The following is a 27,898-nucleotide window of genomic DNA, read 5'->3' on the forward strand; positions in this document are numbered from 1 at the left end:
GTGGCAGGTGTGTTCTACTGATTAATGGTGAAAGACAAATTCCAGATACAAGTATTTTAGCATTATTATACAGTAGATGTGAAATGGCATTGAGAACGTCACTACACATAGTTCATTCAGGTAATGTTAGCTACTGTAGCTAGCCAGCCATTTTAACGTCAGCTGACTAGCTAACAGCAAGCTTTAACTAGCAATACAAACCGATTGTCATAGTTAGCTAAAGTTATGTTCAATGTTAGCTAGCTAACACAAGGCTTTAACTAGCAATGCGAAATGGCATTCTAAGAAAACATCATTAACATTACACACACTTCATACACATAAGTTAATGTTAGCTAACAAGCCAGCCACCTAACCTCAGCTAGCTAACTGCAAGCTTTAACTTGGGATCTTTTGTTTAGACATGTCACGTTAACGTTAGCTTGAAAAATGTAGTATAATCCCAATCCATAGAGTAACGTTACTAGCAATACAAACCAATTGTCATAACAAGCTACAATTAACCAAATAACGTTAGGCTCATTGTTAGTTAGCAGCCATCGAACTCCAACTAGCTAGGTAAAAGATAAGCTTTAGCTTGCAATGAAATCAACTTTCGGACAAAATTAGAAACGTATAATATCTGAATCTGGAGCTAGATTCTTACCAGTATGGATGAAAGCTTCATGGCCGACTGCAACCCCTTTTATAAGACATCCTGTGTTGTATCCGTTTAGTTTGCATAACTTGTTTGGCCCGTTGTTCCACTGATTTCAAAACGTGTTATGAAATGAGAGAGTCAGCATTGCATGGCACGACCTTTGTCTAGAAAGTAGTCCAGAAAGTAGTCCATCACAACTTTTTCCCACTGACCTTTGTCGATAGCGCCTGATAAATTCAGGGCAGCAATGTTATTGAGAGCAGCAGCAATGTTATTGAGAGCAGCAGCAATGTTATTGAGAGCAGCAGTAATGTTATTGAGAGCAGCAGCAACATACTGTATTTGCAGTTCTCCATGGCTAACCTAATATCTTTCCCAAAACAAATGCAGTAGAAATTATTATTTATGCATGACGAGCAGCTCATTTTATAGACACAAGATGCAACACCGACCAATCCAAACTCATCTCTCGGCATGTCCAGCCCACTCATTATCTCAGCCAATAATGGCTAGTGTGAAGGTTGCTTACTTTTTCTGTGGCTAAACCAACTATGCTCGTAATTTAACAATTTGATTCGTACAGTATTTACAGATTTGATATTAAGGCACATGAAAGTTAACATGTTCAAGAAGACATTTCTGCCCCCCAAAAAAACGCATTTTGATTAAAAAAAAGAAATCCGTTCAAAAGGCTCTCCTGTGAAGTTGTGACTTCCGACATATGCCTAGTTTCCTGAATCGGACCACATATCTGTAATTACATATACAACAAGCTGGAAGGCCACGTGTGTCATCATGTTGGTTTACCTGACAAATACACAGACATATGATTATTTGGTACTCTGGTCCTCATAATCTAAATCAACTACAGCATGACAGACCTGGCAACATTTGTCTCCACAATAAGACCATAGGTTCAACTTATAGGTGGTTCATGAGACCTAGGTAATGAAAAGTGTTGAGTAAATGCAACCCATTCATCCATTCAACAAATTTTTCTGCTAAATAATTTCTGTCAATTATTTTTCTTCAATATTTGAGGTTCATCAGCCACCATGGTAAATTGAACAAACAATATTGTTTTGTTTCTTAATTTTGTTTATTTGTACACATAATAAATAATTTTAACTTTTCATAAAGAAATTCCTCATGTGACTTTACTGTCTGAATGTTGAAATCACAATGCATCTATGTACAGCCGGTGGTGATAGACATATATTGCAGCAGCTGCACACACAATGAGGAAAAATAACATTGATGAGCTTTGATTGTCTGACTCCCCTTAGGGTTTAAATGAGTTATGCTAAAAGCTTCTTCCCTTTCCATCCCTGTACCAACTGGATAGTTGTTTTTCCATTCAGAGAGGCCTCTGTCTTACATGAATTGGCCCACGTTGAATCTAAACAGCCCATTCTCTTCCAGGCAGCCTCCAGATTGCTGGATTCACTGCCTGTTTAATTCCCAGTCTGTTGATGATGTGCGGCCTACTGGCTGGCTGGCTCTCACTCTGGACAATTAAGTCTCACTACACAGAAACAGCATGGAAAGGTCAGAGACAGAGAGCATGGAGAAACATGCCAGCTTGTTTTTCCACCTTTCCAATGTAATTCATTTACAAAATGAAGAGCAGAATGGAGAATGTGCTGGAATTGGATTTTGTTTGGAAGTGTGGGGAATCAGCCTGGCTTCAAAGATTAGATGTAACATAGTAAAAGTACATTTGTGGCACTTAAATTAGTATGGTATGTTACGTTTGGTATGGTTACAGAAGGTTACTTAAGCCAAAAACAATGGAGGTGTGAGGGATTAGCCTGGCCTCAAAGACGTAACATAGTAAATGTAAATCTGTAACACTCAAATTAGTATGATATGTTACATTTGGTATGGTTACATAAGACAGAAGGTTATTTAAACTAAAAACAAAAGGAGGGAGGCTGGTCGGAGAGGATGGATGGGCTCAAACACTAGATGTAACATAGTAAACGTAAATCTGTTACACTCAAATTAGTATGATATGTTATGCTTGGTAAGGTTAGTTAAGGCAAAAACAAAAGGAGTTGTGAGTAATCAGCCTGGCCTCAAAGACTAGATGTAAAATAGTAACAAAGGAGGGAGGCTAGTCATGGAGGATGGATGGGTGTATAACACGAACGTCTAGCAACCCAAAGGTTGCGTGTTTGAATCCCATCACGTACAACTTTAGCTTTTTAGCTACTTTGAAACTACTTAGCATGTTAGCTAACCCTTCACCCAAACTTAACCCCTAACCCCTAACCCTAACTCCTAACCTTAACCCTGAGTTTAACTATAACCTTAACTCCGAACCCTTACCTTAACCCATTACCTGAACTCCTACCTCTAACGCCTAGTTAAAGTCTTAACATATCATACAAATTGTAATTCGTGAAATATCATACGAAAATACTGATGGACATCCACAAATGAATACATACTGTACCATATGAAATGTAACATATCATAGTAAAGATGCGTATGTTACGTCTACCCCTGACTCCAGTTTGGATGGATGGGGGGGGGGGGGGGGGGTGTATTGTAAGCCTACATACAGTACACAAGCAACCATCTGTTACTGCGTCCATATTAGGATAGCGTCACCTTACACCACCTCTTTCTTTCCCATGCCTCTGTGCTATAAATAAATAGTGATATACATATAAAGATGCTGCATGCTTTTAGTCTCCTTCCTTCACTATGTCATGGACCCTTATTAGAGGTTTCACATCGTCCTTGGTTTCTCTTTGAAAATACCTAAGTGTGCATAACACAATTTGTTTGTTTAGAGTGGAATGTTATTATATTGATCAAGTTGTGGTTTGTACCAGTAGATAGATTATATTATATAACAAGGCATGGGGAGAGGAGGAGTGAAAAGAGAGAGAAGTCAGTGTCTCTTTGAAATGGAGATCAAAGACACTAGTGGTCTATCCCTGAGGATTGTACTACAGCGGTGACCCTGTAGTAGCCGCTGGTTGGGAAAGTAATCAGGACATTTCTATACACTTAGTGCTATTGTCCCTCTGGACTACGCATGGTTAGCTCTGGTCCTCTGTGCCCTGAGTGTCTGTCTGCTGGTTTGCTGATTTCTCCTCTGTCGGCACCAGTGGTGTGAAGTACTTAAGTAAAAATACTTTAAAGTACTACTTAAGTCGTTTTGGGGGGTATCTGTACAATACTTTACTATTTGTATTTTTGACATCTTTTACTTTTACCTCACTACATTCCTGAAGAAAATATTGTACTTTTTACATTTTCCCTAAGACCCAAAGTACTCGTTACATTTTGAATACTTAGCAGGACAGGAAAATGGTCCAGTTCACACACTTATCAAGAGAACATCCCTGGTCATCCCTACTGCCTCTGATCTGGCGGACTCACTAAACACAAATGCTTTGTTTGTAAAGGATGCTTGAGTGTTGGAGTGTGCCTCTGGCTTTTCGTATTAAAAAAATAAAAATAAAAAAACAAATGTTATCAGCATTTATATCCAGCCTACCTTATATGTCATTCTAGTCAAAGTTTTTGGTTATTACTGCACTCTACATTCAGGGTGGTAGTAGATATGATTGCGGTTATTCTAAATAAAAAAACATGATAGCAGTTATTATTATTTTTCTACCTAATGCTGCACTTTGTCTCAATGCCAAACACTTGCTCTTTGCCGACTTTCTCAGATAGACACTTTTTCCCAATTGATCTGAAGTAAATATCAATACTGGCATTCACAGATCAGAGTGATGTTACTTGTCATTATTTCTTGCCTTGCAGGCCATTCTCTCTCTTTAAGCTCACTGCAGGGGCCCTGAGAAAACAAGATGTGCAGATCATTGACAAATCTACATGTTTTCAAGACAGATCTTCTGTCTACCCCATTTCTCTCCTTCTCTCTCCCTCTGTGTCTTTCTATCTGATGATGGGATTCACTTTTTGATGACACAGTATTTGCTATTAACATAATAATAATAATAATAATACAATAACATGTGAAAAATAGACATGAATATATTTTAGACTTAAAAATAGTCCTCCAATTTAGTTTTAAACAGCCTTGACAATATTGTAGATTGCCAGTGAATGCCCAGGATGCCACTTCTGATGTGGCATAGCCTGAAGGTTATGTTTTTTTCATGGGGAGAAAATAACCAAAATGTAGAGATCAAAACGTAGACAGGAGATAACTCTGACAACTTGTCCCAGTATATAGGGCTGACTCGCTATCTTCGGGGATGGGAGATAACATTGGGGGAATGCAGGACTATTCAACGTACTACCTCAACGAACTAGTCAAAATGAAAAGCTTTAGAATCTCAGGCATACATTTTTTTATTCAACTGACTCTACTCTACTCTCCTACCCATACTGTACAGAATAGACTAAAATAAATTCTACTGTATAGGATGTTATTTTTTATTTTTTACTTTGCCGTCTGTGACCCGTTTTCTACCATGTGGCGCCACACAATTACCCTTGGGGAACGATGAATAACTAAGCAGTTAGACAGATTAAAATTACTCTACAGAGTCTCTGTGTGGATGGGGATGGTGTATAATAGTGGAAATGCAAGACATCTCCCATGTGAAATCAACATTAGAGCCAGGATAAAGGAGTGTTGACAGGCCTGAGTCTCTAGCTCAACTTGATCAGGGGAGAGAAGAAGGGTTGCAATTGGTTTCCAATCCCCCAAGAGAGAGAGAGAGAGAGAGAGAGAGAGAGAGAGACCCTTCCCCATACCTACTGTACACACCTTGTACTACACCATCCCCCAAAGCACCGTCGCAACGAGTTATATTTTACAGCAAAGGCTACAGCAGAAGTGAACTCCTTTGTTGGCAACTCTCATCCGTGTGTGCGCGATTGGCTGGGGAATGCCAGCTGGCTGGTGGCGCCATGGGGAAGTGAAGGCTGTCATATTTCTTCCATGGGAAAACTCGTTTTAACCTGTCTGAAGGCTCTTATATATTGGTTCACTTATGAAGTTAAAATACATTTGTTCATTAGGCAGAATATTGAATAAAATGCTCTGCATTCGTTGCCTTCCTTTTAGATAAAGCTATGCCTTATCTCAGGTCACTGGTCACTATAACAACCCCCACCCGTAGCACATGCTCCAGCAGGCATATCTCACTGGTCATCCCCAGCCATCACCTTCTTTGGCCGCCTTTCCTTCCAGTTCTCTGCTGCCAATGACTGGAACGAATTGCAAAAATTGCTGAAGTTGGAGACTTATATCTCCCTCACTAACTTTAAGCATCTGAGCAGCTCACCGATCTCTGCAGCTGTACACAGACCATTGGTAAATAGTCAATCCAACTACCTACCTCATCCCCAAATTGTTTTTATTTACATTTTTCGCTATTTTGCACACCAGTATTTCTACTTGCACATCATGATCTTCACATCTATCACTCCAGTGTTAATTTGCTAAATTGTAATTACTTCGCTACTGTGGCCTATTTATTGCCTTACCTCCTTACTCCATTTGTACACACTGTATATAGATTTTTCTATTGTTATTGACTGTACTTTTGTTTATCCCATGTGTAACTCTGTGTTGTTATTTTTGTCACACTGCTTTGCTTTATCTTGGCCAGGTCGCAGTTGTAAATGAGAACAGTTCTCAACTGGCCTACCTGGTTAAATAAAGGTGAAATCAAATAAAATACTAAATAAATTAAACAGTGTTGGGGCGAATAACTCAAACAATCTAATTCATAAGCCTACCAATATATTCATTAATGCACAACAAAGTTATTTCAATCTTGTAATAATGAATTTTCTTTCAATTTGCTCTATACAATCTATTTATCAATATAATGAAACTAGGCCCATTATATTTCCTTGAATAAACCTAGCCTACTCAAACGTTATAATTGGCTTTAGCAAGGGCTGTACAAATTAATTAATTTTCAGCATAGTTGTGATGAGTTTATAGGATAGGCTAATTATTAGATATTCTGCCCAGCTGTTTGTCGGCAGCATACTAAATAATTCCAGAGATTTGAGGAATATTAGGGATCAGCACTAATAGCCTATGTAAAGTCTGTATCCAATAGGCTCCCAGTTGTATTCTAAAAAATATAAGGAAATATGACTGACATGCGCTGCACATAGGAAAGTGTCCAGACAACTATGAGCTGATTGACCAGTAGGCTAGGTGTGATCTGATCTAGTCTAATCAATTATCTGAATACAAAACCCATCAACTCCTTATGAGCCATCAGCAGGACAAAAGTATTGCTCAGTATATGAGATGGTGCACTATTAATGGCAAAACCACTTTATCAAATGTTCATATTGATATTTTAGTCCATTAAAACTGTTTTTATTGGCACCCAAATCCAAAATGATGTACGCAATTGCAAAATCAAATGCTTCTTACAGAAATATTCACCTAACATGTACGTATATATAGATACAGACCTCACATGTTGGGAGGGCATTTGGTATCCAGATGTTTAGTTAGGCCTAGTGATATTGTTGACCATCATCCATCATCCAGGAAATATTTTTCTGAAAGACAGTCAAGTGACAAACAACTGTTGTGGAACACTGTAGCATGCCATGCAAAAACAGCCAGGGTGGGAAAACGTTATTTGGAAGAATGTCAAGAATATGTTGATGTCTCATTCATTGCGCAAGTGAAGACAATTGTGATCCGCGTTGGATCTAATCCAACACCCCTACATTTATGTTGATTATCTGCTATTGTCTGCTTGATTTACAGTTGGGCCTAGATTATTTAACAGAGAAATAATCAAGGTAATGAGATAATGTTTTCATATGTTTCTATGTGTTGGACAACAATGTAGGCTACTGTGCACAATTGTGTAGGATAGCCTACCTAGTCTATTTCACGACACCCACCATATTTTCCAATCCATTATTCAGGACATTTAATGATAACAAATAGGTAACATAGTGGGCTTTAAAATCAAATCAAATTTTATTGGTCACATTCACATGGTTAGCAGATGTTAATGCGAGTGTAGTGAAATGCTTGTGCTTCTAGTTCAGACCGCGCAGTAATATCTAACAAGTAAGCTCACAATTTCACAACAACTACCTTATACACACAAGTGTAAAGGAATGAATAAGAATATGTGCATATAAATATATGGATGAGCGATGGCCGAACGGCATAGACAAGATGCAGTATAGAGTACAGTATATACATATGAGATGAGTAATGTAGGGTATGTAAACATTATATAAAGTGGCATTGTTTAAAGTGACTAGTGGTACATTTATTACATCCAATTTTTAATTATTAAAGTGGCTAGAGATTTGACTCAGTATGTTGGCAACAGCCACTCAATGTTAGTGATGGCTGTTTAACAGTCTGATGGCCTTGAGATAGAAGCTGCTTTTCAGTCTCTCGGTCCCAGCGTTGATGCACCTGTACTGACCTCGCCTTCTGGATGATAGCGGGATGAACAGGCAGTGGCTCGGGTTGTTGTTGTCCTTGATGATCTTTTTGGCTTTCCTGTGACATCGGGAGGTGTATGTGTCCTGGAGGGCAGGTACTTTGCCCCCGGTGATGCGTTGTGCAGACCTCACTTCCCTCCTGAGAGCCTTACGGTTGTGGACGGAGCAGTTGCCGTACCAGGCGGTGATACAGCCCGGGATCTGTAAAAGTGGGTGAGTGTTTTCAGTGACAAGAGTGGGTGAGTGTTTTCAGCGCCTTCTTCACCACGCTGTCAGTTTGGGTGGACCAGTTCAGTTTGTCCGTGATGTGTACACTGAGGAACTTAAAACTTTCCACCTTCTCCACTACTGTCCCGTCGATGTGGACAGGGGGGTGCTCCCTCTGCTGTATCCTGAAGTCCACGATCATCTCTTTTGTTTTGTTGACGTTGACTGTGAGGTTGTTTCCTGACACCACACTCCGAGGGCCCTCACCTCCTCCCTGTAGGCTGTCTCGTCATTGTTGGTAATCAAGCCTACCACTGTAGTGTCGTCTGCAGGGACTCCGATCCCTTTAATCATAGAGGCTATTGTTACAATGTTTCCATTTATTTTGTCATGTTTCCATTTATTTTGTCATGTTTCTATTTATTTTGTCATGTGGCAGTCTATTTTGAATTGGAACGCACAAATGTCAGCCTTTTACCAGATCCCAAAATCTTTGCATGAACTGTTTACTTTCATAAATTCGGTAGCCTATGCTATACTATAATATTTTGCCCATATTAACAAATGTATTTTAGGCCATAGCCTAAAGAACAGCTACATGATTTACTGAAAAGCAGCAAATAAACACAGCATTATTTCACATTCTTTAATGAAAGACTCGTAAACAGAAACAGGCAATAGGCTACAGCTCGCTTCACAGTTTTCCTGCCAAATAGGCCTACAAGGAAACTCGATGTATCTCAACAACGTAGTAGAGCAGCGTAGTACATTCCACAAAAAAAATGTACACAAAAATACACGTAAGCCCCAACACTCTCTTCTACACAGCTCTAGTTAATCATAGGTAGCGTTATACAGGTCACCTCCAATCAATTAAAACATGATCTCTAGAGTTGCAGGGCCATGTTCGAGTCGGGGGGAACATACATTGTCATTGACACTTCCCTGCTAAAATAGACAGGACAATCTAGACAGCACTATTGGCTATAGCTTTCATAACTGGGTCCAAGGACAGTGCAAAATATCATAGCTCAATAGAAACATACAGCGGGTTCTTCTGTAAAATATCTCAAGAAAATTGCCTGTTTTTCAGTGTTAGACAGAGGATGACAAAGAGAGAATACTTTTTTTTACTGGGGGGAGGCACCATAGCAGTCATATTGAAAAGGAGCACAGAGAGTGAATAAGAGGCTTGCCTTTGTCCAGTGTCTCTGCAGTAGGGGAGTAAAAAGCCTTCCCCACTCTGCTGTGGCAGAATCTATTAAGACCTTGAAGCCAGCACTTCCCTTTGATGTTGTGCCTTGAAAACAAGGCTATTCAATCTCCCTGCTCAGAGTCAATAAAGCCCTGGTGTCGTAAATTTGTACATGCAGGTTGTTATGGAATCCTGATCTAGTGGCATGGATCTGGGGGAGATGCTAGGAGGCTATGAAAAATACCTAATTTTAAGTGTCTCGGTGTGCAAACAGAGAGTGACGGGGAATGCTGCAGAGGCACTTTAGTTTTTGCGGTCGTCTTGGAGGGAAACAAAGTTTGCAGGTGGTGATGGTGGACAGTCAACTTCCCTCTGCTTGAGCGGTTCGGTCAGGTCAATTCCAGGACATTGCGTTTCATCATCAGCCCAGTCAATCAATGTCCAAACTGTGTCTCTTCAATTCGGAGTGCACAGTCACAAAGTCAGGGCTTGAGCGTGACAATCACTGCATCTTCCTAGAAGCTCTTTCAGCCTCCCTCATGTCCACCTGAAAAAAAATAATAATAACTGTTTACAATTAGCGGTGAGAGATGAGAAATTAAGAGGTGATAATTGCACTTTTTGGTCTTGTATCATGAGCTATCCATTACGGGGAGGAGGCTCTAGTGTGTTCTGGCACAGCATATCAATCACTGTCATGGCACATCTTGATTCAGCACTCCTATAGGCGGCTCAGGGTTGTGTTGTACAGCCCGAATGAATATGAAGTTAATAGGAAATCTATAGCAGCTGACTGACAGTGAATCCTCTCTTAAATCAGGGTCAAACTCAGATGGGGTGGTGTGCACACTTTGCCAGGTTAATTCAATGGGACAGATATCTCTCTCTCACCCCTCTCTTTTTCTTTCTGTGTCTCGCTCCTCTTCTTCTTTCCCATCTCACTTTCTTTCCCTCTCTATTGTGTCTGTCTCCATTGTCTCTTTCCCTCTCTCTCCATCTCCATTCTCTATCTGCTCCTTTCTTTCCCTCTCACTCTCTCTTACTCTCCTCCTCAAAGCCAAAATACTCTTGATGGATGATGTGGTGTTGGCTTCTCTTTGCTTTGAAGGCCTCGATCAGTAGATGTGGTATTTGGATGCTGCATAGAGCAATCTGAAAGGCAATTCCACTATATATTGTATATTTATGTACAGTTGAAGTCGGAAGTTTACATACACCTTCATTTAAACTCAGTTTTCACAATTCCTGACATTTAATCCTAGTAAAAATTCCCTGCCTTAGGTCAGTTAGGATCACCACTTTATTTTAAGAATCTGAAATGTCAGAAGAACAGTTGAGAGACTATTCAGCTTTTATTTCACATTCCAAGTAGGTCAGAAGTTTACATACACTCAAATAGTATTTGGTTGCATTGCCTTTAAATTGTTTAACTTGGGTAAAACGTTTCGGGGAGCCTTCCACAAGCTTCCTACAATAAGTTGGGTGAATTTTGGCCCATTCCTCCTGACAGAGCTGGTGTAACTGAGTCAGGTTTGTAGGCCTCCTTGCTCTCACGTGCGTTTTCAGTTCTGCCCACACATTTTCTATAGGATTGAGGTCAGGGATTTGTGATGGCCACTCCAATCCTTGACTTTGTTGTTCGTAAGCCATTTTGCCACAACTTTGGAAGTATGCTTGGGGTCATTGTCCATTTGGAAGACCCATTTGTGACCAAGCTTTAACTTCCTGACTGATGTCTGGAGATGTTGCTTCAATATATGCACATAATTTTCCTGCCTCATGACACCATCTATTTTGTGAAGTACACCAGTCCCTCCTGCAGCAAAGCACCCCCACAACATGATGCTGCCACCCTCGTGCTTTATGGTTGGGATGGTGTTCTTCGGCTCCCCTATTTCCTCCAAACAAAACGATGGTCATTATGGCCAAACAGTTCTATTTTTGTTTCATCAGATCAGAGTACAATCTTTGTCCCCATGTGCAGTTGCAAACCATAGTCTGGCTTTTTTATGGTTGTTTTGGAGCAGTGGCTTCTTCCTTGCTGAGCAGCCTTTCAGATTATATCGATATAGGACTCGTTTTACTGTGGATATAGATACTTTTGTATCCATTTGCTCCAGCATCTTCACAGGGTCCTTTGCTGTTGTTCTGGGATTGATTTGCACTTCTAACCCCAAAGTACGTTCATCTCTAGGAGACAGAATGTGTCTCCTTCTTGAGCGGTATGACGGCTGCGTTGTCCAATGGTATTTATACTTGCATACTATTGTTTGTACAGGTGAACGTGGTACCTTCAGGCATTTGGAAATTGCTCCCAAGGATGAATCAGACGTGTGGTCTGAGGTCTTGGTTGATTTCTTTTGATTTTCCCATGATGTCAAGCAAAGAGAGACTGAGTTTGAAGGTAGGCCTTGAAATACACTAAAATAACACATCCTAGATCTGAATGAATGAAATATTCTTATTAAATACTTTTTTCTTTACATAATTGAATGTGCAGACAACAAAATCACACAAAAATTATCAATCGAAATCAAATTTATCAACCCATGGAGGTCTGGATTTGGAGTCACACTCAAAATTAAAGTGGAAAACCACACTACAGGCTGATCCAATTTTGATGTAATGTCCTTAAAACAAGTCAAAATGAGGCTCAGTGGTGTGTGTGGCCTCCACGTGCCTGTAGGACCTCCCTACAACGCCTGGGCATGCTCCTGATGAGGTGGCGGATGGTCTCCTGAGGGATCTCCTCCCAGACCTGGACTAAAACATCCGCCAACTCCTGGACAGTCTGTGGTGCAACGTGGCATTGGTGGATAGAGCGAGACATGATGTCTCAGATGTGCTCAATTGGATTCAGGTCTGGGGAACGGACAGGCCAGTCCATAGCATCAATGCCTTCCTCTTGCAGGAACTGCTGACACACTCCAGCCACATGAGGTCTAGCATTGTCTTGCATTAGGAGGAACCCAGGGCCAACCGCACCAGCATATGGTCTCACAAGGGGTCTGAGGATCTCATCTCGGTACCTAATGGCAGTCAGGCTACCTCTGGCGAGCACATGGAGGGCTGTGCGGCCCCCCAAAGAAATGCCACCCTTCACCATGACTGACCCACCGCCAAACCGGTCATGCTGGAGGATGTTGCAGGCAGCAGAACGTTCTCCACGGCGTCTCCAGACTGTCACGTCTGTCACATGTGCTCAGTGTGAACCTGCTTTCATCTGTGAAGAGCACAGGGCGCCAGTGGCGAATTTGCCAATCTTGGTGTTCTCTGGAAAATGAAAAACGTCCTGCACGGTGTTGGGCTGTAAGCGCAACCCCCACCTGTGGACCTCGGGCCCTCATACCACCCTCATGGAGTCTGTTTCTGACCGTTTGAGCAGACACATGCACATTTGTGGCCTGCTGGAGGTAATTTTTCAGGGCTCTAGCAGTGCTCCTCCTGCTCCTCCTTGCACAAAGGTGGAGGTAGCGGTCCTGCTGCTGGGTTGTTGCCCTCCTACGGCCTCCTCCACGTCCCCTGATGTACTGGCCTGTCTCCTGGTAGCGCCTCCATGCTCTGGACACTACGCTGACAGACACAGCAAACCTTCTTGCCACAGCTCGCATTGATGTGCCATCCTGGATGAGCTGCACTACCTGAGCCACTTGTGTGGGTTGTAGACTGCGTCTCATGCTACCACTAGAGTGAAAGCACCGCCAGCATTCAAAAGTGACCAAAACATCAGCCAGGAAGCATAGGAACTGAGAAGTGGTCCCCACCTGCAGAACCTCCTTTATTGGGGATGTCTTGCTAATTGCCTATAATTTCCACCTGTTGTCTATTCCATTTGCACAACAGCATGTGAAATTTATTGTCAATCAGTGTTGCTTCCTAAGTGGACAGTTTGATTTCACAGAAGTGTGATTGACTTGGAGTTACATTGTGTTCCCTTCATTTTTTTGAGCAGTGTACATCCACAGGTACACCGCCGATTGACTCAAATGATGTCAATTAGCCTATCGGAAGCTTCTAAAGGCAATGACTATAATTTTCTGGAATTTTCCAAGCTGTTCCAAGCTAAAGGCACAGTCAACTTAGTGTATGTAAACTTCTGACCTACTGGAATTGTTTTTGAATTTATTTTACCTTTATTTAACTAGGCAAGTCAGTTAAGAACAAATTCTTATTTTCAATAACAGCCTAGGAACAGTGGGTTAACTGCCTGTTCAGGGGCAGAATGACAGATTTGTACCTTCTCAGCTAGGGGGTATGAACTTGCAACTTTTCGGTTACTAGTCCAACGCTCTAACCACTAGGCTACCCTGCCGCCCCACTGGAATTGTGATAAGTGATATAATCTGTCTGTAAACAGTTGTTGGAAGAAAAAAATTGTGTCATGCACAAGTAGATGTCCTAACCGACTTGCCAAAACTTGCCAAAACCGACTTGACAAAACTATAGTTAAAAATAAATTTGTGGAGTGGTTGAAAAATTAGTTTTAATGACTCCAAACTGATTGTATGTAAACTTCCGACTTCAACTGTATATATATAGCTACATGACCACAGCAGAATTGCAGCTATCACTTGTGGAATAAGTGGAATCGTCTGCAAGACGGGCTGTGGTGTTTGAAATCAGAGGGTTGAAACTTTTTATCAGTGCATTGTCAAAATGTATTACTGAGGACTTAGAGCTGAAGTAGCAAGCAAAGCCACTAGGGTGGCAAAGGAGCGTTGAAAGAGCACCAAATGTTCTGAGCTAGACATTTGTCTGTTTTGTCATTTATTTATTCATTTTTTCAGTTGTAGTGACAGAAGGCATTTAAAGTGAAAACAACGGCTGTCATTTCAAATGCGAAAATCATATCTACACATGCTCCAGGATCACATAATTCTCACATTTTTAACTATAGCATATGGCTTGTTGTTTGTTTTCATGTCCTGTGATCTGCAATTGATCATTATATCCTTCATTCAGGGTTAAAACTGTAAGCTGCTGGAAGGGGTGTTGTAATTTAAGCTATGGTAATCCGTAAGTATGATCACATCGTATATCCTGATAGATTGTAATGTATTAGACTTTATGAATCATGTCTGGGCTGTATGCAGAGGAATTTTGTAATCCCATTCTATATGTTAATGAAACATGCCATGGCCTCCAACCCTCTCTAAAATAGTTACATCTATTTCTACCATAGCAACAACCTACTGTTTTACCGGACAATATGAACTAAGCTCATCTGTTATTTTTCGTCAGTCTTCTTCTTACCTCCACTTTTTCGTCAGTCTTCTTCTTACCTCCACTTTTTCGTCAGTCTTCTTCTTACCTCCACTTTTTCGTCAGTCTTCTTCTTACCTCCACTTTTTCGTCAGTCTTCTTCTTACCTCCACTTTTTCGTCAGTCTTCTTCTTACCTCCACTTTTTCGTCAGTCTTCTTATTATATCCACTGATGTGTTATACTTACTTTACATGATTCAGTAGAATAGTTTTTCGGCAATTTAATAATTGCCATGTCTCAGTCAGGGAAGGAATGTTTGCTAATCATTTAAACTCAAATTAGCGATTGTGTACAGTCATGCAGAGTTTGCAAAGGAAAAGTACTGTCTCTCCTAGTAAAATACATGATTTTCAGATTTGTATGAGTATCCTAATAAATAGATCCTGTGCTGTGACTTCAGCATATAGAAAAAGCTAACTAATAATTTTCTCTGTTAGACATAAAGATGTTTAAATCATCTCACTTTATTTTATCTTGCCTCAAGTGATGAGGGAATAAGTTACATGTTGATGCTGTCATTAGATAATAGCTCTGAGATCCCTCAATATTGACATTATGAATCGTAGTGATTTCAAGGTGTCCCACACTTTCTCTCCGGTTGTGGAGTGAGACTGTGTACTGTATGTATGTGTGTGTGTGTGTGTGTGTGTGTGTGTGTGTGTGTGTGTGTGTGCCATCTGTGTGTGTGTGTGCCATCTGTGTGTGTGTGTGTACGCCATCTGTGTGTGTTTGTGTGCACATCTGTGCGTGTATGTGTGAGAGCACGCACTTGCATTCTCAAGTCTCAAAGCGTCCTTTGTCCCAGACACTGCCCCATCACCTTGTGTCTCCTGCCCAGCCCACTACGCCTGGCACAGCTTGACAGCTTGGTTCTGTTCAGCAGGTAGGTCACCTGTACTGATGCATGTGCATTCATTAGCTAACAGGGGGCGAACAACCTCCTGACTCTCATGCAAATGTGTGCTGCTGCTGTGTCGTTGTTTCCTTTTGTCAGCGTGGCAGATAAGATCTGGTGGCTTGGCGGAGAGGACCCTTAACAGCTGTCGACAAGGAGCAGTGTTGTTTTGGCTGTGTGCTTCGCTCCCGCTGGCTCACCGCCATCCCTCAGTTACATCAAGAGATGGAATCTACATCTTAGCCAGGGACACTGTCACACACACACTGACACAGGCAGACCGGCACCCACACAAATGCAGGCAGGCACGCATGCACACATGCTCACAGACACACACACTACACATGCAAGCTACACACAAGCCACACGCTCCATTCCACATTCTTGGGTCCACAATAAATATCAAACTCCCAGAGCAGTGACATTCGTGCCAAGATGTGTTGAGTGGAAATCAATTTACTCCTTGATGCTGCATAAACTGTGGCATGCGAGTGAAGGTTTGTTGATTCCCGACGGACCGGAGCGATGTGGAGCGAGGAGAGTAGAGGAAAATAGAGAAACAGAGAAGAGAGGAGAAGACACACCTGAGTGTACTGGTGCTCCTCTGTCAATGAGTGCCTATCTGCATTATTCATGACATGCCTCCTGCCTGTCCTCCCCACACCACCCCGCACCATACTGCTCACTCAGAGAGAGGGAGTAGGGAAAGAGAGAGTAGAGAGAGAGAGAGAGAGAGAGAGAGAGAGAGAGAGCGAGCGAACACTGGCTGTTGCATTCCTATACCCAAATACGTGTGTGTGTGGGAGGTAAGAGATTATGGCTATCTCACCTCGAATTGTCCAGGATATTAGGTACCTTTCAACTGTTCTGTCCAAAAACATTCCAGGAATAGTCCAGCACCGGTTTCAAACCCCCAGGGTACATTGCCAGAAAGTTTCTCAAAGATGAAAAAGTCTCCCTTTTCATAATGGTGAAGTTTCTTCCCACTGGGACGAAAAATTGGTTGATCAACGTTGCTTCCACATCATTTTAAAAAAAAATCCATGTGATAATGTTGAGTCAACGTGGAAAACGGATTGGATTTGAAAAAAGTTATCAACATAAGAGAACTGGCTGTTTATCACCCAAATTGTAACCTAAATCAAATGACATGGTGATATTTGTTGTTGATTTCACATTGAATTCACATTAGTTGACAACTCAACCAAATGTAAATCAAAACTAGACTTTGAAATTACATCTTTACCCAGTGGGTTGTTAGCTGTGTTACTTTCATGTTGCGCACTTTTGGGAGAGGTGCAAGGCTCACAAAATCGGTGGAATTCCTGGAATTTGAGTTTCCTACAGTACTCAGAGATCTGTGCATTTATACACAGTGTCACAGCATGTCTCAGATGCTCAAACTCTGGGGATGTGAGTTTCTGTAACAGAGGGAGAGATGAAGGGGATGAACAAGTGACTATATCAACTATTGTGCGTCTTCAGTGATGGATCAGATAGCTTCTGAAATGGAAGAGCTGTGGGGGTAACGAGTGAATAATAATACAGCAAAAGCAGGACAGAGTGAATCCGAATCTTTGATGTAAATCAATGGCTGAATCTGATGATGAGGACAGTCACTTTCCTCCATAGTGGGAAGGTGGACATACTGCAGAGTGGCAAAAAAATATATATCTAGTCATCACATAGACTTTTGCCTTCTTCAAAGTGTCTATGCTGCTTACATTTATCAGCTATATCATCTCATATGGTTTGCCGATCCACAGGATAGATATATACATATTCAAGCCACGTTCAGATCTCACTTTACATTTCTCACTATCTTGTCAGAATTGGAATAGAGAAGGTAGAAAGAGGTGGGCAGACGGAGAGAGGAGGGATTGTCAGAAGGTGTTTTAAAGCATTCAGATCCAGAGGGATTGCACGGGTCTTGATCTCCATTTGGTAATGCTCCTCAGAACTCAGGATCAAGTATGGTGAAAAAAAAGAGGCTTGGTTTCTCCTGATGATCACATGGAGGAATAGCTATACTTGTCTTATCAGACAAGTATATCATCTTTACAGTGATCCACCATGCTTATTTATTGACCAGGGAAGCTCTGTTCTCCAAAGCTCTGCTCATCATTGCTTGATATCCTTTAGTCTGACATGGTTCAGTAACACAGAGAAACAGATAGGGGCTTTGTGAACACTGTTCCAATATTCAGTGCTTGATATTGTGGTATTCACACCATTACTGTAGCTAGTTGATTTATGCCTATATCAATATGTTTATGTCCAATGAAGTATGGATGAGATGAATTCATGATATGTGTGCATTAGTACCAATTTTGTATTACACATTTATTATTTATGTCTTTGCTTCATCAGCAGATGGAACTCCCTCAACTCATACTTAAATTTTGACCATATCCTATTCCTTTTCTCTTTCTCTACAGGATGGTATGGGCAATTTAAGAATAACGGAGAAGGGCCTGAAACTGGAGGGTGACTCTGAGTTTCTTCAACCTCTGTATGCTAAAGAAATTCAGTCCAGACCAGTAAGTACTGCCCCTGACACTTCCACCACTAAATAACATTTTGATTGTCATATGCTTCGTAAACAACAGGAGTTGTGTCAAAGTGAAATTATTACTTACTAACCCTTCCCAACAATGCAGAATACAATTTTAAAAAAACATTATAATAATATAATAAAATTGTAACACGAGGAGTAAATACACAATGAGCAATGATAGTTTGGCTCTATAGCCCCACAATAGAGGTATTGTAATACCCATAAAACCTAGCGGTCAAACAGGGAAATGGCTCCAATCGTTTTTCCACCATTTATTTTTCCCATAAGGAATTTTATAAACACTTAAAATAAGGGCTGTGTTTCATGTAGGCATTTTGATAACTATGTAAATCTCTCTCAGACAGGGTGGCTTTTATCAATATATTAGGCTCTATTCACTCTCAGACTACAAATCCCTGCAAGATCCGGCACGTAATCTCTAGCTAACGCCTTTGCTCACATGTATTGTGTCAATTTAAAACTTGCACAAGACAGCTCACAGAATTGTCAATTTAAAGACATTTTTCCAATTTGTTCATTACTAAATGAAGAATCCAGAGATTCTTACTTTTGCCTTGATTTAGCAGTCTCGTCCAGATCATCATGGCATTTGTAGTTTTCTATGATAGCCACATTAGCAGCTAATTAGCATTTAATTTTTGGAGGGTCAAAACAAGCAAATATATTGATTAAAGTCACCTGGAAAAATTATTGGAACCATTTCCTTATTTGACCGCTAGGTTTTATGTTTATTATGACTCATACTGTGGTACTCTATATACATAGGGCCGATGTGCAGGCAACAAGGAAATTGAGGTAGGTATGGGTAAAGTGACTAGGTAACAGGATAGATAATAGACGGTAGCAGCAGCATGTGTGTGTGTGTGTGCGTGTGCGTGTGCGTGTGCGTGTGCGTATGCGTGTGCGTGTGTGTGTGTGTGTGTGTGTGTGTGTGTGTGTGTGTGTGTGTGTGTGTGTGTTGGAGTGTCAGTGTAAGTATGTGTGGGTAGAGTCCAGTGTGTCCATAGAGTCAATGTAGATTGTCCGGTTAGCTATTTGGTTAACTATTTAGCAGTTTTATAGCTTGTGGGTGGCTATTCAGGAGCCTTTTGGTGCCAGACTTAGCGCCCTGGTACCGTTTGGCATGCAGTAGTACAGAGAACAGTCTATGACTTGGGTGGCTGGAGTTTTGACAATTTTTAGGGCCTTCCTCTAATACCGCCTTCTATAGAGGTCCTGGATTCTTGGGAGTTCGGCCCCAGTGATGTACTGGGCCGTACGTACTACACTCTGTAGCGCCTTGCGGTCGAATGCCGATCAGTTGCCATACCAAGCGGTGATGCAGCCAGTCAAAATGCTCTCAATGGTACAGCTGTAGAATTTTTGGAGGATCTGAGGGCCCATGTCAAATCTTTTCAGCCTCCTGAGGGGGATGAGGCATTGTTGTGCCCTCTTAACGACTATGTTGGTGGGTTTGGACAATAATAGGTCCTTAGCAATGTGGACACTGAGGAACTTAAAACTCTGGACGCGCTCCACTTCAGCCCCACTGATGTGGTTTTAGTCCTAACATCACACAGTCGTGGATGAACAGGGAGTACAGGAGGGGACTAAGCATGCACCGCTACAGGGGGCCCCGTGTTGATGGTCAACATGGCGGATGTGTTGTCACCTACCCTCACCACCTGGGGGCAGCCCATCAGGAAGTACAGGATCCAGTTGCAGAGGGAGGTGGTCAGTCCCAGGGACCTTAGCTTAGTGATGACCTTGGAAGGCACTATGGTGTTGAACGCTGAGATGTAGTCTATGAACAGCATTCTCACATAGTTGTTCCTTTTGTCCAGGTGGGAACAGGCAGTGTGGAGTGCAATAGAGATGTGTGGATGTGTTTGGGCGGGAAATGCGAATTGGAGTTGGTCAAGGGATTCTGGGATGATGGTGTTGATGTGAGCCATGACCAGCCTTTCAAAACATTGCATGGCTACGGATGTGAGCGCTACGGGGCAGTAGTCATTTAGACAGCTTACCTTGGCATTCATGGGCACAGAGATGATGTTGGTCTGCTTGAAACATGTAGGTATTACAGACTTGGTCAGGGAGAGGTTGAAAATGTCAGTGAAGACACTTGCCAGCTGGTCAAAACGCATCCTGTTAATCCATCTGGCCCTGAGGACTTGTGAATGTTAACCTGTTTAAAGGTCTTACTCAGCATAATCACACAGTCATCCAGAACAGCTGGTGCTCTCAAGCATTGTTCATTGTTGCTTGGCTCGAAGCGACCATAGAAGGCATTTAGTCTGGTAGGCTCACTTTGCTGGGAAGCTCTCGGCTGGTTTTCCCATGATGGTTTGCAAGCCCTGTCAAATACAACAAGTGTCAGAGCCGGTGTAGTAGAATTCGATCTTAGTCCTGTATTGACGCTTGCCTGTTTGATGGTTTGTCAGAAGGCATAGAAGGATTTCTTATAAATGTCCGGATTAATCCATGGCTTCTGGTTGGGATATGTACGTACTGTCACTGTGGGAACTACAGTGTCAATGCACTTAAAGCCGGTGACTGATGTGGTAAACTCCTCAATGATATCGGATGAATCCCGGAACATATTCCAATCTGTGTTAGCGAAATAGTCTTGTAGCTTAGCATCCTCTTCATCAGACCACTTATGTACTGAGCGCTTCACTGGAAATTCTTGTTTAAGTTTTTGCTTGTAAGCAGAGATCAGGAGGATAGAGTTATGGTCATATTTGCCAAAGGTTTACAAAAGAGGGAGAGTAGTATCAGAGAGAGGTGATGTCATAGGAGATGGAGCGATAGACATTCCCTCACCCTCTGCCTGGCAGTAATAATACCACAGAGCATGCAATGGATGGATAGTTTGATAATGTGCAGAGCCACATGCTTTATCTCATCTGTCTAGCACCGAGAGAGAGAGAGAGAGAGAGAGAGAGAGAGAGAGAGAGATAGAGAGAGAGAGAGAGAGAGAGAGCTGGCCTACAACGGCGGAGGTGAGCGGAATAGTAATTATCGATAGAGGTGAGAAATGGGAGAAGACAATTGTCTGATCCAAAGGAGATAAAGAGAAAGAGATAGAAAACCCTAAGCAAGGATCCTCTCTACTGCTTTTTCCCTCCATCTCTCTCTTGTTCCTCTCTCGCTCTCTCTCTTCTCCAATTCTTCTCCCTCTCCCACATAGTATACTGTATTAGGGTTGTTCCACCAATTGGGTGCCTTTTGAGAAGTGTAGCATGAAAGAAAATTCAAATAATTTATGCCACGTTCAGGTCTCACATAACACTTAATAACATTATAAACAACATTCATCTCAGGGATATTGCCATCATAATGTATCTGATATTACATAATATGATTAGAATAAGCAATATAATAACAATAATTGGCTTTTACAACTTCAATTTCTTCTGTACATCCATTACACTAGGCATATAGCCTATCACGTGAACAGTCAGAAGGGGAACAATTTAAAAGCCCAACATTATTTTACAGTCTTCACAAGTCGTTTACATCTGCAAGGCCATAAGAGTCATGAATTAAACATGCTGGCATCCAGGAAGTTTGGTATAAGGAAAGAAAAACATGCAAGGGTGAGGGCATTGCAGGAGAGGGTCATGGAGGAGCCATGGCTGTGTCCTTTGATGGGCAGAGGAGTCGACTATGTCAGAGTAGCTGTGGAGGAACTGGAAGCGGTGGGTGATTGGCCGGCAGGAATAGGAGGCAGGGCCAGAAGGAGGTGAAGAGTGGGAAGGAAGGGGAGAGGTGAGGGTGGAGGTGGTCTGGGGAGGGGAGGGGTGTTTAGAGGCCAGGGAGCGATGCTGGGGAGTTTCTTAGACCTAGAAGGGGGGTGAAGCATCAGTTCGCATGGCATCAAGCTTACTGTATTTATATAACCTACCTAAACAAGTCTGATCTTGCAAGCTCACATTCTGTTTCTCTGCAAGTGAAGTGAAGCCAGTGTGAGCACAGTAGTCAATCTGGTTTCACAAGGGTACTCTATTTTATTAAATATGGAGTGTAATCTTTAATATTTGCATAATGTGTTTGGGACATACTGACCCATTAGCTCATGGGATGCCTTCTTCGGGATCTCGATAGCCAGAGCTCTCACACAACCCAGCTCCTCTGTCAACTCAGTGTAGGACAACTCCAGGTTCACCCTGCACAGGAGGAAAAATAGTTGATCATCTTTCAATGTTAGGGCTGCATTCCAAATGGAAGCCTATTTCCTAGACAGGGTGTCAGTGTAGACATCTTTGACAGTTACCTTTATTTATTTATGTCCACAATGATTAATACTAACTGGAGTGCCACAACCTAAAACAATTTCAGTCCCCAAAGATCCATGAACGTTTTCCCTCTCATTCAGGTGCTACACAAACAAACCACTTCCTATTCTCCTTGGTATCTTTCTTGTAACAAACCCTATGATTACTAGAGTTGGCCTCCAGTACATTAAAGTTTCACTCTTTCTGTTCTGACAATTAGGAAATTGTTAGCTTGATATTTTATGTATAGCCAACTTCTATGGTAATATGGCATGAAAACAATCATACAATAGGAGATGGCAAGACATCATAAACAGATCTGGGACCTGGCTAGCCAAATGTTGATTTTCTGTGTGGGAAAAATAATTATTTATTGTTTCATAAATCCATAACACATACTATAACAACTTTTTGAGTCACTAAAGGGCTGTAGGCTAACCAGAATTATCTGACTTACAGGAAACACTTTCTTTGCTTGTGTCTGGATAGGTTCATCCATCACACATGGATAAGCCATCACCTGATCAGATACAGTCATAGTGGACCAAACTCAAAGTATTCCATCCTATCTAGTTCATTTAGGATTGAGTCATTTCGGTAATATAGCTAGCTAACTACCAGGAGCTAACAGTACAATCATAGAAATATATCTCTGCCAGACAGGAAAACCATATCAGAAAACCTGATAGACTGAAGTTGGAGCATAGATAGCTTCTACTGTTGTCTAGTAGCCATATTTTACATGGTAGCTAGCTATATTCAGAGAGGATTTTTTCACATTGACACAATTACATTCATTATAGAATAAAAATCCAGTTTTATCAATTACATGTGGAAAAACATATTTGAGTCAACATTAGCTAGCAAGCCAGCAGCAGATGAAACAGAAAGTTAATTATCTTCCCTGTCTCTATCCCCGGTTTTAGTTTGCAGCTATCACTGTCCAACTGGCTAGATTTTACTAGCCAATAGTAGTGACAAACTTAGTTATGTTATCGAATCATGGCAGTACACAAACAAAATCTAGCTCACTCATTTTGCTAGCTAGAAAAATAAATATACATAAATTCATTCAGAAACAGAGGAAGAGGATAGCTAGTTAGAACAAATTAATATTAGCTGCTACCTCACAGCTACCAGTAGCGAACGCCAAGCTGCAATTTAGTCAGGACTGTAAATAGACTTTTTAACAAAATAATTTTGTCTTTCATGTGACAATATTGATTAAACATTGTCATAAACAATTGAACAAATGTATTACCTAAACTGATCTAACTTATTTGCATTTTGAAAGTGTCAAAATAGCACTTCACATACTGACTTTTGGGTGAAGTAAAAAAGAAAGTTCCCGCCCATAAAGCCCTAAACCAATTATATCTATTTGTAGCTTATGCTGTCATGTGTAAATGGCAGTTTTCAGGAATACAATTGGTGAGTGGACGGCAGTGATATTAAGGGTGAAACCATCAAAACTATGACTCTGAAAGGTTTTATTGCCAAGTAAAGTAAAAGGGTTGACGATTTCATCTTAAACCAGCCATAAATCCCATTCTGTCATGTGCAACACTGCTGTCTCATCCATGGCAAGGATGTTGCTCTCCTTTATCCTCTTTTTCAATCTTTGCAGTACTCACTGAAGTTCACTCGTAAACAATTCATTTAGACCCAGTGTTTATTTGCTGAAATGTGTTTCGATGCCGGGCTATTAAAAGGGACAGGCGTTTAATTGAAGTTTTATGGTATATTAAAGGGCACTTCATTTAATAAAACAGGCTTTTAAAATACAATATGTGTGCACAATTTCTACTTAAAATATCAAAGGGATGCAAAAGGCACTCATTTTGTGGAACAAACCATTAATAGGGACGAGAGGCGGCACAATCAGTGTACATGAAAGCAGGTCCTAAGGATACACACTGTAGCAGGAGAAAGAGTCTGGGAGGCTAGAAATTCCAATTCCATGAATCGCAGCAGAACAAGAACCATTCCTGCTTGTGCCAGTGGGGCCTAATATACTAAAAGAACAATATGACATAACCTCTTAATTCAAATCTCATGTGCTCAACCACATTGTTAAAGTGACGTATGTCTATTCAGGAATATCAATATTTTGTTTATTTCCTGTACTGCTTAGCTGAAAGGAACCTTGATAAGCCTGAAGGGCCATAATATTATCTCTAACATACATGAGATGCATTATCTTGCCGGCTTTAAGCGCAACACAATGGCTGCCTACTATCTTTAATTAAGAACTTGACTGAAGCATGCAAGATTACTCTGGCACGTAAGACAGATCCAGGGTTCAGACGTGATTTGCATTTCAGATGGGCTCTTGACTTGTGGGCTAATGGAAATGATCTGTAAAACATACAGTCCTAGTTACACACTCACACTGAGCACTAGGGTCACTATCGTTGGGTTTGTGTTTTTGTAAACTGCATTGTTTGTTTACTTGCTTTGTCTCCGCAGGGTAGCCCACTGTTACTGCAATCCTCCAAAAATGTGTCCATCAATATCCTCAATGGGAAGAATCAGCTGGTCACACAACTTATTGCAGGTAATATCATGCAACACGATCGGAGACAGTCACACATCCATGGAGGGTTTGTCCTAATATGGACACCGTACAAAGCAATGAAAATCCATTGACATGGATGAGAGTTCTCTTTTGTTCCAAACAAACATTTCGATCCATGAACAGCTACAGACAAACACTACTCCCATGGTAAACTGCAGTGACATTTGTCTTCTGGCTGTTGATTATCGTGCAAAGATGTTGAGTGGATCAGTGAGCAATAGGAATACGGTATGCTAGAGACTCCACTCCAGACACGGCGAAGCAGAATCAATTGTTTTCATGACGTGTCAGTCGCCCTCTGCTCAGATCACTTGTTTCTCCCCACGACATGAAACCATTTCAGGATCATCCAAGTAAAGGAGTTGTTTTTTCTCTGCTGTTTGTTTTGGTGTCGGGCTATGTTTATTCTATATTTTGATCTGATTTACTTTGTCTTTTTACTCTTGAAATATTTGACTGTAGTTATAGTTCAGTTATTGTCTCATTGCATAAATCAAGCTGTCTTTCTTGGTTTTTCATATAGCAGCTACCTGTTAAACTAGAACTTCACTGACTTTTCCTGACACCTTATGCTCTGTCCAGGATCCAGTGGAGTGCATGCTCGAGGGAAGATGTTGGAAGTGAAATCTAGCACAGGGAAGCTGCTGTTCTCTGCTGATGATCAGGAGGTGGTGGTGGGAGCAGAGAGGCTACGGGTGACAGGTAGGTTACTGGATCAGACACTGCATTATACTCAAAAGTCTACTAGCAATTTATTGAAGTGGACTTTTAAACTTGACTGCTCGCCATCTTTAAGTGTGGTGATCTTTTGGATGTAATCATTTTACAGTTAATTGAAATTTAGCAAGAAATAGCTGCCCTTTGACGGCTAGTCAGCAATTGAATGAACAATCATCACAGAGAAAATAATAATTGACAACTCACATTTAAAGACTCTGCGTCTAAGTTTTCCATAAGGGACGATGAGTGATTCTGTATTATTCCGATATGGAGAAATCATCAAATTTTTTGGAACAAGAGCAGATTCTGTCACTTTTATGTTGTATAATATTGTTACACTATCTGAGTAAGGTAATCAAAAATATGTAGAAAACACAAATCCAATCATTTCAATCATTCATTCACATTCGTAGAAAAAGGGTGAACATTTTCAGGTTGTTTTCCGTGCATTTGATCATCTCTGAACGTCCCTCCCAAGGCAGCAATTACTCACAACCCTCATCTACATTTATTCCCCCCCCCCCCCCCCCCCCCCAGAGCTCCTCAGCCAGAGTTCATTACCCTATTCAACTCAGCTATATTTTGGTTGAATGCATTCAGTTGTGCAACTGACTAGGTTTCCCCTTTCTCTTCCCTTCCACTAAGCACAGGGATGCAGAGAGAGAGGGAGGGAGTGGTACAGAGAGAGAGAGAGGGAGGGGTACAGAGAGAGAGAGGGAGGGAGGAATAGAGAGAGAGAGGGCAGGGAAAGATAAGAAATGTAGTGATGTTTCTTCAATTACTCCATTTATCTCTGACCCTTTTTGATGGGGCTGCCAAGGGCCACAGGGTTCATCAAATGCCTTGTCAACCACAGTCGTCAGTCGAAAAGCCTTCTTAGTTCTAAATAGGCCTCTGTTGTACTAATAGTTTCTGTGCATATGTGTGGTTGGGCATGCAGGCATACAGTATATGTGTTTATGCATGCGTGTGTATGTGTGTGTGCATCTATGCCTGTCTGCGTGTGCTCCAAACCATGCCAAACAACAGCTGTGTGAATCAATGAATATAGCCAATGACCTCAGGCATGGGAAAGCTGCTGCTGACCCCTTTCCCTCTGTCATTCCGTCCATCAGACAGGATGAAGTGAGGCCAGATTCCTATAAAACTGTCACATGCCATTACCAAATTAATGCTTTTGTCCAAACCAATAAAATGCATAATTATGCTGAGCATATAACTTTAATTGGCCCAACTGAGGTCATTGTAAATCTATGATAGAGCTTTCGCTGCATTCATTAGGCATGTATTGCACTATCTACTGTAAAAACTGATCCAGGATCCAATGGGGAATATGGGAGGTGTTTGGAATCATGCTAACTTTGCAATTTGGTGCTAGCTGTGATATGAAGTAAATCAAGATCTCTAAAAAGCTAATCAACTCCCTGAAATTATTGTATTTTTTATTACACAAGAGCGACAGGTGCTGCATCCAGAGAACATAACAAGCAACTTTGGGATAAGAATACAGCCTTTGATTGATGGCAAAAGCAATCTGCGACCTAAATGTGGCTGTAAATTGGCTTTCAGAGGCAAAAATTGAGTTTAATTGTTTCATTCGTATGTGTCTCGCTTTGTAACACAAGGCTCAATCAGTGCTGCAGGGTAACACTTGATTACAGTGATCTGCAACTCTTTCAAGACGGTCTCCAAATTGAGCATTGCTATATAAATCCACAGTAGGCGTAGTGTAACTGTGTCCATCTGAACGCAATGAAATGAAAATATAAAGCTTGACACTTGAGGAAAACAAAAGTTAAATATTTCTAACAAGAGCACTGGAGGAAGTGAGTTTGATTGTGATCCTTGTGATGCCCCCATCAGAATGCATGGATTATTGTCCAATGAGAGACCCCTGAGAGACTGCACGGCTGTATTATGATATCAACATTGTTGTAATGCAATTCAGAGTTGAACTGTTTACTGTTGCTTTTACATAACGTTTGCAAGTTCCTCACAAGGTGGATATAATTTATATATATTTTTGGTTATTAATACACCATTGTGGAGCAGAATAGGGTTATGATTTATCAGTTAGAGCAATTGTTTTCAGCTGTGTGAGTAATATTATGGTAATACT

At 41.2% G+C, this 27,898-nt stretch overlaps 1 protein-coding gene across 1 annotated transcript in view; it reads left to right on the top strand.

The window, feature by feature from the left end:
- LOC139423130 (sarcoglycan, delta (dystrophin-associated glycoprotein)) overlaps nucleotides 1-27,898 on the top strand; it is a 109,377-nt gene that overhangs the window by 19,360 nt on the left and 62,119 nt on the right. Inside the window, exons 3-5 of the mRNA XM_071174815.1 lie at nucleotides 18,083-18,184; nucleotides 24,951-25,038; nucleotides 25,642-25,761. Of these exons, the coding sequence (XP_071030916.1) occupies nucleotides 18,083-18,184; nucleotides 24,951-25,038; nucleotides 25,642-25,761 (310 nt within the window). The remainder of the gene's footprint in view (nucleotides 1-18,082; nucleotides 18,185-24,950; nucleotides 25,039-25,641; nucleotides 25,762-27,898) is intronic.

The sequence above is a fragment of the Oncorhynchus clarkii genome, chromosome 12 (genome assembly GCF_045791955.1).
Source record: "Oncorhynchus clarkii lewisi isolate Uvic-CL-2024 chromosome 12, UVic_Ocla_1.0, whole genome shotgun sequence".
Taxonomy (NCBI): Eukaryota; Metazoa; Chordata; class Actinopteri; order Salmoniformes; family Salmonidae; genus Oncorhynchus; species Oncorhynchus clarkii.